This window comes from Anas platyrhynchos, chromosome 2, assembly GCF_047663525.1.
Source record: "Anas platyrhynchos isolate ZD024472 breed Pekin duck chromosome 2, IASCAAS_PekinDuck_T2T, whole genome shotgun sequence".
Classification (NCBI taxonomy): domain Eukaryota; kingdom Metazoa; phylum Chordata; class Aves; order Anseriformes; family Anatidae; genus Anas; species Anas platyrhynchos.
Window position 1 is genome coordinate 54,168,450 of NC_092588.1, and position 15,637 is coordinate 54,184,086.

At 36.9% G+C, this 15,637-nt stretch overlaps 1 protein-coding gene across 3 annotated transcripts in view; it reads right to left on the minus strand.

Moving 5' to 3' along the window:
- Window positions 1-15,637, minus strand: part of ROCK1 (Rho associated coiled-coil containing protein kinase 1) — an 86,987-nt gene that overhangs the window by 36,306 nt on the left and 35,044 nt on the right. For all 3 annotated transcript variants that reach the window (XM_072034780.1, XM_038175484.2, XM_038175486.2), the window contains 8 exons: window positions 12,880-12,964; window positions 10,943-11,087; window positions 10,508-10,646; window positions 9,166-9,257; window positions 8,789-8,948; window positions 6,000-6,066; window positions 1,924-2,012; window positions 331-379 (listed from right to left, as the gene is read on the minus strand). In XM_072034780.1, the coding sequence (XP_071890881.1) occupies window positions 331-379; window positions 1,924-2,012; window positions 6,000-6,066; window positions 8,789-8,948; window positions 9,166-9,257; window positions 10,508-10,646; window positions 10,943-11,087; window positions 12,880-12,964 (826 nt within the window). The remainder of the gene's footprint in view (window positions 1-330; window positions 380-1,923; window positions 2,013-5,999; window positions 6,067-8,788; window positions 8,949-9,165; window positions 9,258-10,507; window positions 10,647-10,942; window positions 11,088-12,879; window positions 12,965-15,637) is intronic.

Sequence of the window (15,637 nt, forward strand, 5' to 3'; positions counted from 1 at the left end):
AACAGAAAATCACCTGTACGTTAGATTTCAGAAAAACTTATTTTTGATAAACTCCAGAAAAACATTATACTTAATCTTGTTCATTGCAGTTTAACAGAGGAAACAATTTAAATCTGCGAAACATGCAGAGGCAAAAAGGCTTTGAAAATGTGTGCAAATAAAAAGATGCATTTCCCAATGCTATGTATTGAAATGTGATCATTTGGTCTCAAATTTATAGTGAGAACAATTTATTTATTTTTTTGTCACAGGAGAAATATCTTGAATTGTGAAAGTACTATCCACATTCTTTACCCAACTAAGGCAGCTTCAATGATGAAAAATAGTTACCTCTTCATCCAGTTCTTTCATTATCTTGTCTAGCTTTATGTTTGAAGATCTAAAAAGAAAAGAAAACCATTTTAAATACAAGGATGCATTAGCATTTTTCTAGTTAAATAATATGCAACCGCTACCAAAGGGCTCCATTTTGGGTAATTCTATTTTGTAATAAGCATTTAAAAGTCAGAGAAAACATTCAAGTTTCATTGGAAATAGTTTTTAAATATATTAAGTATTTATAAACTTTGTTGCAGCTTATATATGCAAAACTTTAGGTGCCACATTTTGTCCCTAAACCTGAAATATAAAAACAGTGCATGGACACAACAAGCTAACATTAAAATTAGAATATCCTGATGAACTGTTGAAAACGTCCTCTACTTTTGAGCTTCCCAAATAGCTAAAATGGTTAATACAATAGTAGACAGCTCACTACTATGTATAAAAATATCGAAGTATTATTCAAAAGGCTCTGTTGAAGCAATGTATTAGTACAGTATTATAGGCAGGGAAAAGTTAAGCGCATAGTAAAACCTCCAGTTAACTGGCAAAACACATTAATACGATTGTTTTTGCAGCTACTTATCCCTCTTCAAAGAGGTAAGAGGGGCCGCAGACAACATTACCTGGCAGGTACAATAAGCAGTTATAGCAATATATCCTACCTAACTACAGTAAACAGCACGATGTATCAGAGGACAGCGCTGTGCTCTGACATCTTCAGCAGTGCTGCAGGAAGTACTGTGGTTACTGAATGTATTTCAAGAAACATACATCCTGCTTGCAGAAAGCAATCAAAGCACGTGAACAGTGAAGTTGTGCATAGGTCAGGGACAGTGTCTCAGCCTAAAATCCCACTGGATCATCTTGGCTACTAGTTCCTGCCTAAACAGCTCACACAGTTACACACTAGGGTCCTAATTCTAGCCTTAGTTCTTCCCGTGTCCTATAACTAAGTTTTGTCTTTTTTTTTTTCAGGCTGTCAGGAAGACTTCAAAAGGAGAAGCTAACTCAAAGAATTTAGTTGGCATGAATCTGAGTAAAAAATCTGATTATCAGAAAAAAAATGTCTAAAGTTTGTAGCTGCAAGAAACTGGCAAATTCCCACATAGCTACTTTAACATGGCAGAAACAAGCCTTTAGAAAGAAAATCATTGGTTTTATTGATCAGCCACAGGAAGAAGGAAAATAAATGAGGTCCTGTAACAATTACCATATATTTAGAAACCAGAGAGTCAATTTTAATAGTCCAGTATATGCAGTGTATACAGTATTTTACATTTCTCAAAGTTCAGCCTTACAAATGCATACCTCGGCCCATTAAAAAAATCTAAATTCAGAGATACCAGGTAAACTTAAATATGCAAGTGTTCAGAAAAAGCATTACATGGATGGTACTGAAAACAAAGGATTTCCTTAATGCTATATTCAAGAAAACCACTTTAGAACAATATTTGAATGATATAAACCTCTGCCTGGAGCTCCTTTGGAGAAGTATAGCACAATTCTTAATGTTATTCTGGTAATCCCTAAAGCAGTAATACAGAACTCAAGTGTTAGACTTATTTAAATTATATAAACAATTAAAGTTCAAAGTCTCACCTGCACTTTTGCTCCATTTCATCTTTCAACTGCATTTCATTATGTAGTTGTTCTTCCAACTCATAGATCATTTTCTGCATATTTTCCAGCTTTAAATATATATTTGTACATGAAAGAACACGCATTAAATTGATGAACTTCAAAAAAAGTATTCCAGAATATTCAGTGCTACTTATGTTGTATCACAGCCTACTTCTATCTAAGCACTGTATTTTTAGCTGAATCGCCTCCCCTAAAAAGCAAGTTAGTTACAAGAAAGAACTTACTATTACAGTTATATCATTTGCACAGATAAAATGTTAAGGTTGTGCATAGTTCCATCAAAATTCATGGGGCTAGGCTAGGTTTTTAAGTATTTCCAGAATTAGACAAGAGGTATTACTGCAAATTATAAAGAAACATTTTATTAGCCTTAACGGTGCTCTTTTTCTAGCATGAGCTATCAAATACATTTTACAAAGCATCTTCAAGTTCTCAGTTCAGGAAGCAGAATCAGGCGTGTCAGTTATTAGCAATGGGGGAAAATGCTCTTAACCTCTATTTAGTCAGGGATAATTTTTACAGCTAGCATTGTACTAAGGTTTGAAAGGAGTAACAGGCTCCAGATGTTAATACAGAATGGTACTATATGGCATTTACTGTTTGCCAGCAAGATAAATTCACAAGTTCATTCTTTCCGTGCAGTCTCAAAATATCCACCTTCTACTGGATGCCTGTGCACAGTAATTTCACTCCAACAACAGCAAAATCCTCAGTAAACAACAAGATAGTATCGACTTTGAGGAAGCTCATTAAGTCAAGCCCGTGCTGATTAACTCTTCTAAAACTTCTCCACTGATCTGGTAAGGACTGCAGCCTTATTTAGCTTTCTCACATTTCCCTCAGCATCCTTAGAAGAGCACAGAGGAGAATTACAGTCCTAACCTAGATTCTCTTCAAAGCAATATATGCAAGTGGTTCTGACACTTTGTTGTCTTGTTCCTTGTTCTAACTTCAAAAACTCTGACAATTGCCTGACTCATTTTGCACAACCATCCCAGGAAAAGGAGCAACAGAACAGTTCCTCCTATGTCCACCTCTTCCTCTTTTTCCCCCCTAAAGTACATTTACAAGAACTAAAAGTGATCATGAAGAGGAGAAATTGTGCTCGTCTTCATTCTTTCTTGATAGCAACAGTAAGTGGTCTCAAAAAGGACTATCCTGTGTTCAGTCCTAAACAAGAATTTCAGTCTGGAGACGTGTTATAGCACGCTTTATCCATAGTAAGTGGGAAACCTTTCAAACTTCCAAACTTTACTCCTTCCAGTTCCAAGAAGCATCGTCGTGATGTTCTAGAGATCCTTTCTCATTTCTTCCTTTTCCTTTCTTCCATCCTCTTCAGCTGCTCTCAAGTTTGCAGAGGAAGCACACAGACATAGCAACTGGGGACTAACCACAAATTTTATATATTTACTATTCCTTACTCCGAGTATTTAACACTACCTACCCAGAACGCCTTGGAAGAACAAGGAAATACTGGAACAAAGACTTCTCAGCACTTGCATTCATTACTGGTGTAACACACAACACCATTTGGAAGAGACAACGGTTGTAGTCAAAAACCACAGAGAGACTGCTACTAAAGTAAACACCAAGGAAAAAGGAAGGACAGCAAGTACACAACACATTTATCCCATTGGTACAAACCACTGAGAAACGAAGCACGTCTATTTAAAGGCTAGCTCTCACTTTAGCAAAAAGGGATCACATGTGATGCACAAAAATAAGGATCAAGAAGTTTCAACATAATTGCTCTTCCATTTCCTGGTTGCTCATTTTACAGCCCCTTCCAGACAGACTGCATAAAGGAATTAAATGGGATGGATGAGGAACAGGTCTAAGAAGACATCTGGCAACTGAAGTGCCCCTGCACTGGATCCTACTGGTTCGGACCTCCATTGCTTCCTCCTGCTTCTTTCTCTCTCTCTCAGTATTTTTATAGTGCTGTACCCCTAGGGGCCTACCTCAGCTTGCTGAGCAGTCAAATGACATTGATGCAAGACCACGGGCTTCCAGAGAAGTTTTGCACAATCGGGTATCAATAACCTAAACAGTATCTTTGGAAAATCCTGAGTCACAGTTAACACAGAATAAAAGCATTCCTGCATGTTTGGGTCTGACTGCAGCGTAGAAGCCAAGCAAAATCCCTCTGAAGCTGCCATACCTTTTTTCTTGCTGTTGTTAAACCACAACATTTTGCATCTGGTTCTGCACCCTGAACAGCGAAAAAACCTGAAGACCCAGTTCAGAAGAATTTGTTCACCTCCTCCTCAACATCTGAACTGCTCAGAGGAGTTTAGGGTAGCGCTAGTCAAAGAAAATATCTTCAGAGAGGCCTGATATTCAGTTAAAGGCCATTGAATTCATTTTTTCTCCAACTTCAAGGTCTAGTTCTGTGAAGTTTTACACTCTTGCAAAACCCAATGAATTTCTTTGAAATTTCTGGCGCACAGTCCCACCCAAAAGAGCCTCAGTAACGTGCCAAAAATACAGACAGAGTAGATAACATTGTGTTATATTTCCAGAACTAATTAATTTGCTAACCATGTGTCAACATTACCGTTTTCATTGCAGCATGTAATGAAAGGAAAAACAGCTGAGAAAAACTGGGAGATAAAAATACCCTGTAATAAAAGACTTCACATTCATTTAAACCTATTACCCATATCCTTCCACAGTTTCCCCTCCCCATATTGTTAAAAATCACAAGACATTCAAATACCCCTAGCAACACTGACAGGGCTGTAGGGTTCTTTAACCACGTGCAGGTGCCATGCCAGGTATCCCCCTAATTCTGCCAAGTCTATTTGATAGTTATCTTCAAAGTCAACTAAAGGCCAGCAAGTAGCTTTAAATATTTGCAAATATTTCCAAACCTAGCTCTGTTTTCCATTTTGCCATACCAACAGCCATGTACTGATGAAGAAAACAAAATTTATGGAGGACATCAAGTTACATAAATAAATCAAAATAATTCAGTGCTTAATAAATTCAGTTAGCCCAATAAATACGTAAGTAGTTCCCCTGTCCTTTACAAGTTTTCCTTGGGTAATACCATACACCACTAAAACATTTATATTATGAGTTTAAGAGAAAAAGGAACATGCATCAACATCTGCTTCTCTTCGACTCTAAATGGAAAACATAACAGAACAAGATACTAACAAAGTAAATCAATCAAAGCTAAAGACTTCTTTTAGAGTTCATTATTATTTTGACTGTGTTTTCTACTGGAAGGAAAGCCAATTTGAAAAATGTCAAAGCAGTCTAAGGAAATTATCCTAATTTACACCTGAACTTGCACAGAATCCAAGCACACCTTGTTTCTAACATACTGGCTTTTCTTCCTGGTAACCTGATTGCCAAGATGCTTAGGAAGCAGTAACTGAAAGAGCTTCTGAACTTTCCTGCGAGCTTGTTAGGTAAACTGTTATACAAATGCAGCTTCTCAGCGCCCTGAATCCCAAAAGGTTATGGGGCACCCTTGGGAAGGAGCAGAACACCTACGGTTATTTTATTTGGAAAAAATAGAAATAAAAAAACCTAATCCCACACTGTCATATTGTCTGCCACCTCCCACTTGGCTCACAGAAAACTGAGAAACCTTAGCTCCAGTGATGAAACAGTGGGCTGCTGGAAAGCCCAGGCTTCCTTCCTATCACACTCATGGCTAGAATTGATCATCACCACAAAGCCAGTGTACACCTGGGATAGATATGGCACTCTGAAAACATTGCACAAACTCTTAGATATTTATGAAGATAAAAACTGTGAATCCTGTTTCACAAGAAGAGTGTGCAGTTTCAGCTATTTTATTCCAATTTGTGAAAACTTATTATTTTAGGAAGAACTGAAATTTGGTCTTTTCAACAACTTTGATAGGCAAACCATACTAAATAGTTTAATTTTATATACTGATCTCCCATATTTCAAACACTAAGACAGTTTGAGACATTTAAAATTCAGAGAATTTATACTGGTATATGCAACAGATTCTTTTCTAGGATACAATAAAACTGAAAACCAGTGAGACATACCACACTTTTATCCACATTGGAGCCTGGTCTGTTGTCATTGGAATTTTCTGCAGAGACGGATAAATACCTGTAACAACATTAAAAGTTATTTTAAGATTTGTTTAAAAGCAAGGTTATGAAAAAAAAAAAAGAACATAATCATGATAAAAATAACACCCTCAGATTTTTGCTCCAAAGTATGGATAACCAAATAGCAACAACCAGATTTTCCACTGATGTACTTACATTTTACTTACATTTCAAGATTTGAGGATATTTATTTGAAATAAACACAATTAATTGTAAAAATTGTCTTCAAGCATAAAGCGGTAAATTGCAGAAGATGACCTCTTGAAAAAAGGATTTCTGCCAAGTATTAACACAACCACTTTTATTTTTTTTTTCAAATAACCATTAAAAAAAAATCTTTGCTTTCCATGGTTACAACACTCTCATTGGCTTGCATCCCATAAATATTTATTCAGGCACTTATGAAACAAGTAGAAATGAAGCAAACTCTGCAGAGATTGTGTGTGTGTGTGTATGTAGCTTCCAAAGTTACCAGGAGTTCCACACACAGTTTGTCCTGAAGCGAGAGTTATTTTACATAACTGTTCTCTAAAAATACCACAAATTTCTATTTGTCATGATTCTAAAAGTCATGTAAATAAATAAAAGTGACTGCCTGAGAATTCCTTCAGTATTTGGTGTGATATTCTTGGCCTGATAACTGATCTAGAGAGACATGAAAGGTTCCTAACCCATCAGATTATGTTAGGAAGAAATCTCCAACACACAAGCTGAGGAAGATGGATGCATCCCATCTTTCCTTTCACATGAACAAAAACCTCCCAAAATAAAAGCCAAAGACACCCTGCAAAGCTGAGGTTAAATTAAAAATCTAAACAGCTTACAGACAATCAAGTGACAAAGAGAAAAATGTTACAGTTCCCTACAGAAGAAGGAGTTGGTCTCAAGTACAAGAAGTCACAATATTTTGCACACCAGGGCAACAGAGCAGAGAAAATGTGGTACTGAAGCAGGAAGAGCACCAGAGAAAACAAGAGCAGGAACAAACCTGAATCCTGAAGATTTCTGAACAAATCAGAACTCTGAAGAGAACACAGAAGCCACACAGAGCTGTGAACTGTTCTCAGCTAGTATTCCAAAATCTGTGTTGTAAGTGAAGTGCAATAATAAACCACCATCTTTTCTAGTTTGCAATCAGTGAGATTACAGCTGTAGAAAATATCCTATCCTAAAAGACCATAAGACTTCCTTTAGTGACGGAAGTCATATCATGTTCCTATATCCCCACTGCTTTAAGCTGTACAGCATACTTGAAGCCTGACAAAAATCAAAGGAGATGGAAGACATTTGAACCTTTTCCTAAATACTCAACTGAACATATGAACATATTGCAGCATAAAAAGGGAATCAAAACTAGGACTAGAGATTAAGCAGGTGTAAATGGTCATTTCAGACTTTTTAAGACTGTCACACCAGAGTATTATGGGATCAAAATCAGTTCTAGAACAGCATTTTCACATTTTCGTTTCAGTAACTGTACAAAGTAATTATAGTATTTAGTGGACATCTTCCACAACAGCTAAATACAGTCTAAGTTCTCTAAATTCCTGATACTGTCCCCACCCCAAGAATTAAAAGGGGAGAGAAGAATTTCTGTTATTAACAAGCTTCAGTATGCTACTTGACCTTCTTGATAACACATTCCAAAGTCTACCTGAAATGCAAAAATTAAGACTTTTTATTATAGACTAAAATCAGAACAATAAGTAAGCCTCTTGGACTGAACTCACACGAACTGTCTGCAAAGCTTGCAAGTTCCTTTATTCCTCACTATGCAGAAAGCAACAACAAATCCAACTCTTTGCAGAGATGGAAATAATTTCACCACAGGCTTGGAAAAGCGGTTCCTCTTCTATCCAATGATGGATAACAGATTTATTTCCTTTAAGGCTTCCCTATTTTCTGAAATATTTCTGAATATTTTCTAAAGTATTTCCTGAAATACTATTAAAACTAACAACTACGGGTCTCTATCTCTCTATCTGACATGGTCACATACAGAAGACTTAGATCATTTTAAGCATAACTGACATAGACAACAATTAAAAGTATCTCAAAGAAAAAGTTAAAGATTTTTGAATGTAGATAGAGATATCAACAGCACCTACAGTAATAATGACTCTTAAAGTATGAATCAATGTAATTTCAACTGATGTCATTTAAAGTTTCCTAAGCAACAGTGAAAACAGTAAAGCATCACAATCTCACTGCAGCTGATGAGTACTTTGAAAAAAAAGAAGAATCTATCACAGGTGACAGGCAAGTAGAAAATAGAGTATTTCTAGTAAGCCATAGAGAAGCTAAGACAAGGTTTAATTTATCACATGCCTACAGTGATATGAAGTGTGGAATCCTTGTATAAAATTCCCAAACTGTGATTTGCAATGCGATAAAGTGACATTCACATCCCCAGTTTACGACTATATGGATATTTCAGTGCTCTGCAGGCAGCTCTGCCTAGAAATCACAACAGATTTTTCTTACTATTTCTGCCACACCACTGTGTAACATACTTAATACAGAGCAAAACATTCACAAAATCAGTGCAATATTTTAAGGTACTGATGACTAGTAGTACTGGCTATCAAAGTGTCAAGAAAGGGTAATTTATTAGGATTCTGACTCATAAGTAAGAATCTGTATAGGCGTGTATTTACATAAGAGTCAAACAGGAGTCTTGACAAGAGAATATACCATCAGTTTGCTTTGTCTGTACATACCGACGGTTGCTGTAGTAAGTAAATCCTACAAATGGAAGTTGGTTGCCCACAAATGCTTTTGGTATCGGAAATGTTTCTTCTTCTCCTTTGTCTTCTTCCAGATCATCAAAATTACTAGTGTCTATGTCACTACTTAAGTCAGGCACAACTGGTGCTACAGCTAGAAAAAAAAAAGGAGAATAATTATATGCTAGTAATTATTTTATAAATCAAGTGACACAAGTAAGAGGTTTTTGGGTACTTCTCTTTTGCATCTAACAAATTTCATTCTATCCTGCAGTGTAACTAAGATTTTAAATTTCATTAAAAAATTCTTTTGCTAACATGATACGTAAAGTAAGGCAGATCACTGCCTCTGAGAAAAGCATTATACTTACTGTCTCTGAGAGTTTCCCAAGCCCACTGATCATTTTTGAAGAAAAGGTGCCGTTTAATTTCTTCTACTCCATTGCGTCCTAGTCTCACTTCCCTGTAAAGAGTTTTTTGGTTTCAGTATAGTATGTAAGATGACATAAATCATTCCAAAGGAAAGATAAATCATAAGGAGTATCTAACAACAAAGAGGAAGAAAAAACTCTCAAACTAAGGCATGAAATTTATAAACCTCAAAGCTCTCAGATGACAATAACTACAGCAGCACAGCAGGTATATTTCAGAACAGTCTGGTTTTAACACTTGCCTGTAGGAACTCCTGCTGCTACTCTTTCCACCATCATGGACTGGCTAGGCAGCTGTCAAGCAGAAGCTAGATTCTATGCTTACTAGGAGATCATGCTGTTGCTTGAAGCCCACGAAGCTCAGCAAATGCAACAACCCCCCTCCACCTTCATAGCCTCAGATCTCAAGCAAAGGTTGCAAAAGTTATGTTTAGATTAGTAAGCAGCGTCGGTACAACTAGAGCGCACCCCCACAGTGAAACAAACCTAACACTCACATTTCATAGAGGCTTTCTTTGGGTTTACTCTACCCTGATCCTGCGGACTGAATGCCCACTAGGAGCTGGGATTGCATTAGGGGCACTCCTGAAATGCACAGTTCGCTTTAGTTTTATCCCCAAGGAATCCATGCCCCTCACACTCTGCAACATAGACCAGTGTAACAATAGCTGATACTTAGGAGTAACGCTTCACATTCAAACTAAATTTATAAGCACTCATCCTAGCACCATTTCCCTTCCCCCAATATACATGATACTACCACAGGGAACAGCAGCAAACCCTTGACTCCTCTCCCAAGATCCGGCACTGGACAAAATTAACCTGACAATACCACCTGTTCGGTCTGCAGTATCTACTGCTTCGGGTAAAACAAAGCACTGATTCAGGGTAGACAATGTGACTTAAAGCCCTAAGCAACCAAAATTCTAAAGAATTACTGACTAAATTTAAGACAGCCTTGCCATACTTTAAGCAAGAGGCTAACGCTTTCTCATATTTTTGTAGCTGATAGACAAACAAAACCTAACTCCTATAAAGGAGAACATTCAGCTAACAGAAGTGCATTCAGAGCACATACACTTACCTACAGCAGCACCTAAACAGGAACAGAGTTATGCTGCATTCATGCCAATACTATCAAAGTTCCACTTCTTTTCAGCAGTTTAGAAACCCCCACAAAATAAATATAGATACACACGTACACATACAGACATGTTATTTCAACATGAGAAATTTTCTTAATGAAGATTCACTTTCATTTTGAATAAGGTTGAAATCTCACCTATCAGTTAAAAAGGCACAAATAAGGTTTTTCGCCTCTTTAGAGATATCGTTGTCATCAGGGAAGGTAAGGGAGTTCTTATGGTTCATAATCTTGCTGTATGTTCCAACCAAAGAATCTGCATAAAAAGGTGTATCACCTGAAAAAGCAGCAATGCAAAAAATTAAAAAGTAGATCAGAAGTATTGTAGATTTGATTTATAACATTTGAATTATGCACGCAACAAAATGTAAGCAAATAACTGAATGAGGGGTAAGGACAAATGTTTGAGAACTGTAGTAGAATATTTTTAAGGCATTTTTCAAATACCACAGTGAGCAAACCAAAAGTTATGTTAAAAAAGTAATAAATTAAAACAGTTACAAACAACACTGATTTTTTTTTTATAGAGTGCAGTTAAGTATTGCAGTCAATTTTGATTAACCTACGACTCACCTACGAGCATCTCATACAGGAAGACTCCAACTGACCACCAGTCACACTCTCTTCCATAGTAACCATCACCACCCTGGGACTTCAATACTTCAGGAGAGATGTAGTCTGGTGTTCCTACAGCTGTATCACATCGTACCATACCCTCCTACAAAGAGAAGGAAAATAGCCAGGCCCAAATATAAGAACCAAAATTGCAAGCTATTTTCAAGAGTTCATAAAGCCTTAGTAACAGCAGCAAATCAACAACTTTCATGAACAGATTGGTGGTGTGTTTTTTTTTTTTTGTTGTTGTTGTTTTTGAACAGGTACTTAAACATTTTTAATTATTAAACTACTAAAGCCAAAGCAAAGCACTGGATTTGTCAAAGTTAACACAGTGCAAGTTACTTAAAAACCTCTGTTAATATCCAAGAAGTAACCAGAATTGCATCTCAGCCTTGTAATCACAGCTTCTCCTGCTCATGCCAATATAAATGTCTTATATACTGCCAGGATATAGAGTAAACAAGGAAAACTCCTCTCAAAATAGGCCAGCAAATCAAGGATTTTGCTGACAGGATCAGCTAAACTAAGTTTTTCTCCAACACAATATACTTAATGCCAGGAAGACTGCAATGCAGATAAGGCCCTGAAACTTGAAGCAGATAGACTTCAAAATGTGTGACAGATGAGAAGAACGTTTCATGTTCCTCACACCCCTGAGAAAGAACTAGCAGAGGAGATCAATCACATTGGGGATGGCATCGAGAATGCCAAAGTGGCAATCACTTGATCCTTTCCAGTGTTCAAGGAACTTCATATATAACTAAGGAACAAATACAGCTAATGAACAAATCCAGAGTTGCATGTGCAGCAAATCCAGAATGCACCTGTATTAAACTTCTATCTATGATGAGCAGTTTCTTTCCCACAGAGCCACTTTCCTCTTCCAAAAGGCTAGAGGAACCCAAGACTAGGCTCTTCAATACACAGCTCATTTATTTAGTACAGCACACAATGTAAGGTGTTGTTGACATGAGTTTACTTCTGTGACACCAATACACAGCAAATTTTCCTAATATTTTTACTTTCTTTTTGGCACTTATAGAAAAATATCCTTGTGCTTAAGCTGTATTTCAAAAGTCCTAATTTTTAAGAGCAAAATCAAAGATGAATCTGTATTAAGCCAAATTATGTGTCAGCTATTCCGCTGTGGACTGGAAGTTGTGACTTAAGGAAACTATTTGAATTTGTACATGTTACTTGCACTTGGTTTTCACTGGTGCCTTTTATTTATGGCAAGGCAGCTGATTTATTCCAAAAGCAATTTTTTCAAAGCTCCTGGAATAGGTTGAGAACGTGATGTATATATTACCCAGACTCTGTTGAAGCGTCACCCATTTAAGGTTGCTTTCCTGGTATGAGGCTAGCACAAACCAATCAGAATTTTGTGTAGGGAACAACAATGCTTCACAGTACTTAAAATACAATTTCTTTTTTTTTTCAATGACCTCAAGATATGTTAAAAAAAAAATCTGTGACAGTCTTTTAACCTGTTTCCTTCGGATTGGGCTTTTGAATAGGTCAGGTTATGCTAGTACATATATAAGGATTCAGCAACTTTGACATGTTTTCCATCACTGAACTTAACTATCTCACTTTTTTCCATCAACTTTGATAGTCAAAGACTTAAAGAAATAATCTAGAGTAATCTATAAGATAATCAATGGCTTGACTTCAGGAAGCCTTCCTAATAAACAGTATAGGAGTTGATGCAATCCCTACTTCAAGAGTCATTTTTGCATTCTACATTGTCATTTAATAGGATGCTTAAATAATAGTAATGGCAAGAGTGGAATCTTGGACACTTTTCTCTAGCTAAATTTTTCAGCATTTTATTTTCACTTTTACATATGCCTTCCTTTCACAAAGGGAAATAAAACAAAAATATTGTCTACCTTGTTCATCTTCATACAAGTACCAAAATCTGCTAGTTTTAAGTGACCAGCTTTATCTAGCAGCATATTATCAGGTTTCACATCTCTGAAAACAGAAAAACATTTGTGTAAGAGTAAATCAGACAGTTTAACATAGGAAAACAGAAGTCATCTATTTCTCAAATGTAACATGACAAGGAAAACACAACATAAAGCACAACTATTTCCTCAATTTTTTTCCTTCTTATAGTATCATGTCCCACATACAGACTGTGGAACTGAAGCATTAAAAAACATGATAATGGATGTGGGAACAGTCTCAAGTCACCAAATTTACCAAATCTGGACGTTACCCTCAAACCTCAAGTTTTCATAAAAAACCACTAACTTGCTGAAGTCACTCTCTACGAGGATACAGCTACACAAAAGAAATCCATTCTGGTTGCAAGTTAACCACCTCAATCCAGCCTTGAAAATATAACTCATTTTTTTTTGTATCACTTCTAATTTCAGGAAATAAATTTTATGAAGTATATTCACATGAGCAAATAATTTTCCGTGGCCCAAAAGAAGTGTTACTGTACTGCCTTTTCCACATTAGGGATTCTCTTACAGAAAGTTTTCATGAAGTAACTGTAAAGTTCAGCAATGTTAATGGTACTAAGTATACTATAGCAGAACCATAGTTTAAAAAAAATAATAAAAATATATGTATCAAAAAAATAATGGTTTCAGGTGAAAGTAATTTCTGGGACCTCAAATGGAAAACTCTGGTCCCTACAATGAAATGAAGTCCTAGCATTACCTCACCTCAGGGTGTGCAGTAGAAACGTATCAGTGTACACACAATGATTTGGTTGGGAATCTTTTATTTATTTTTTTGAAATACTCTTAGTCCAACTGCCTGATCAAAGTGCAGCTAAGGAAATCAGTTCAAACTTCAAAGTTGCATTCGGGTTCCTCAGGGTCAAATTCAGTCAAGTTTTGAATTTTTTCCAAGGATGGGGATTTCATAACCTCTCTACAACTCTCTTCCATTGTTTGACCACCCTCACAGTGAAAATTTATTTCCTAACAAATAACTGGATATTCACAGAACAAACATCTGCCCGTCATCTGCTCCAACCCTCCTGCTTAAGCAGGGATACTTAAAGCAGGTTGTTCAGCCAGCTTTTGAAGATTCACAAGGAGGGAGACTCCACAATCTTTCTGGGTAATCTGTGCCAATGCTCAGTTAACCACTGCTGCAATTAGTGTCATCCACTGACTCTCATTCTTTCACTGCAGGCATCTTTCCATTCCAGCTACATTGGAAACCTTGCTGAAGTTGAGGCAAACAACATACACACCGCTTTCCCCTCATCACGGAAGGCAATCAGGCTGGGCAGGTACACTTTACCCTTAAGTAAATCCATGCAGGCTGCTCCCAATCACCTTCCTGTCCATGTGCTTGGAAACTGTTTCCTGAGAATTTACTCCATAATCAGCCTGCAGTCCCCCTCTCAGGGCCATTTCTTTCCTTCCAGCCAACAGAAACCTCCTGATTGCTGCAGCCTTTCACTAGTCATAGAGAACAGTATCTCCTGATATCGGCTACCTTCCTCACAATAATCCATGTATCCCACCAGCCTTAGACTCGCATATGCCCCGTTTGCATACAGGGGACTCAGTTTGACCTTTCTCTGCTAAAGTAATGAATGCTTTACCCTCCAAAGCCCTGCCACTAGACACAGGTACCTGGGAGACCAGAAAGCAGACCTTATAAAGAAAGGCTGAATCAAAAGCAGCAGCCTCAGGCCCTTCCATGTCCTCTGTCATGAGCCCATATTTGCATTAGCTTCTTTTCAGTCCTCAAATTTGAGTAAACTAGTTAAAAACAAATTCCAAAAAATCTGCTGTCAGAGTAATCTGGAGTTTGAGGAAAAGATTGACAGTGCTGTTGGCATCTTCAAATTTCTGTTTTCTAAAGCTTGCCAATACACCTGTGCAAATGGTTCAGCCAGACAATTTATTCCAATTACAATGTGGCACAGTAGCTACGTAATTTATGATGCTATAGATTCTACTCGAGCAATGGATTAATAGTTTTTTGTTGTTGTTGTTGTTGTTGTTTTGTTTTGCTCTTTTTTTTCTAAAAAAAAATTAAGTGTTAAAAGTGATCTTCTGGCCAAACTACAAATTGAGGGTATATACACTAAGTCCTTCTCAAGCTGTTTGTATATTTTCAGTTGAAAAATTTCTTCTCCTGCTTCTAGTAAATATGGTTAAAAGCTAAACACAGAAGTTCAAATATCAACAGAAGAGAACACTCAGTCTGTCTGACAAGGGACTACAATCCACTTGAGGGCAAGTACGTAATATGAAACAAACCTAAGTCCCTTTGCTCTATTTCCCATCTTGCCCCTTACAAGAATACAGGTGTCTGGGAGATTTTCCTCACCCTGTTCAGTTCACCCTGATCAGGCCACTGATGCCAGCTGAGGCTTTAAATGCAGAACTGAGAGTTAATAATTACCAGTAGTGTATACTACTGCTATCAAATTCTCCAAACAGTTTTTTCTAGTTAAGAAAAATGAACTATTTTGGGGGCCAACTTGTTCATGCCAAATCAGTTCTACATCTTTTGATAAAGTGGTACAATTTTATTGTTCCCTAAACTGAAGAAGATCATCCTGCTGAAAACCTTTACTTTGACTGTGTCACCTCAGCTTTGCACCTTCTGATAACAAGAAGTTTTGAAGTTGTAATATGAAATAATTGTGAAATAATAATGAAGTCA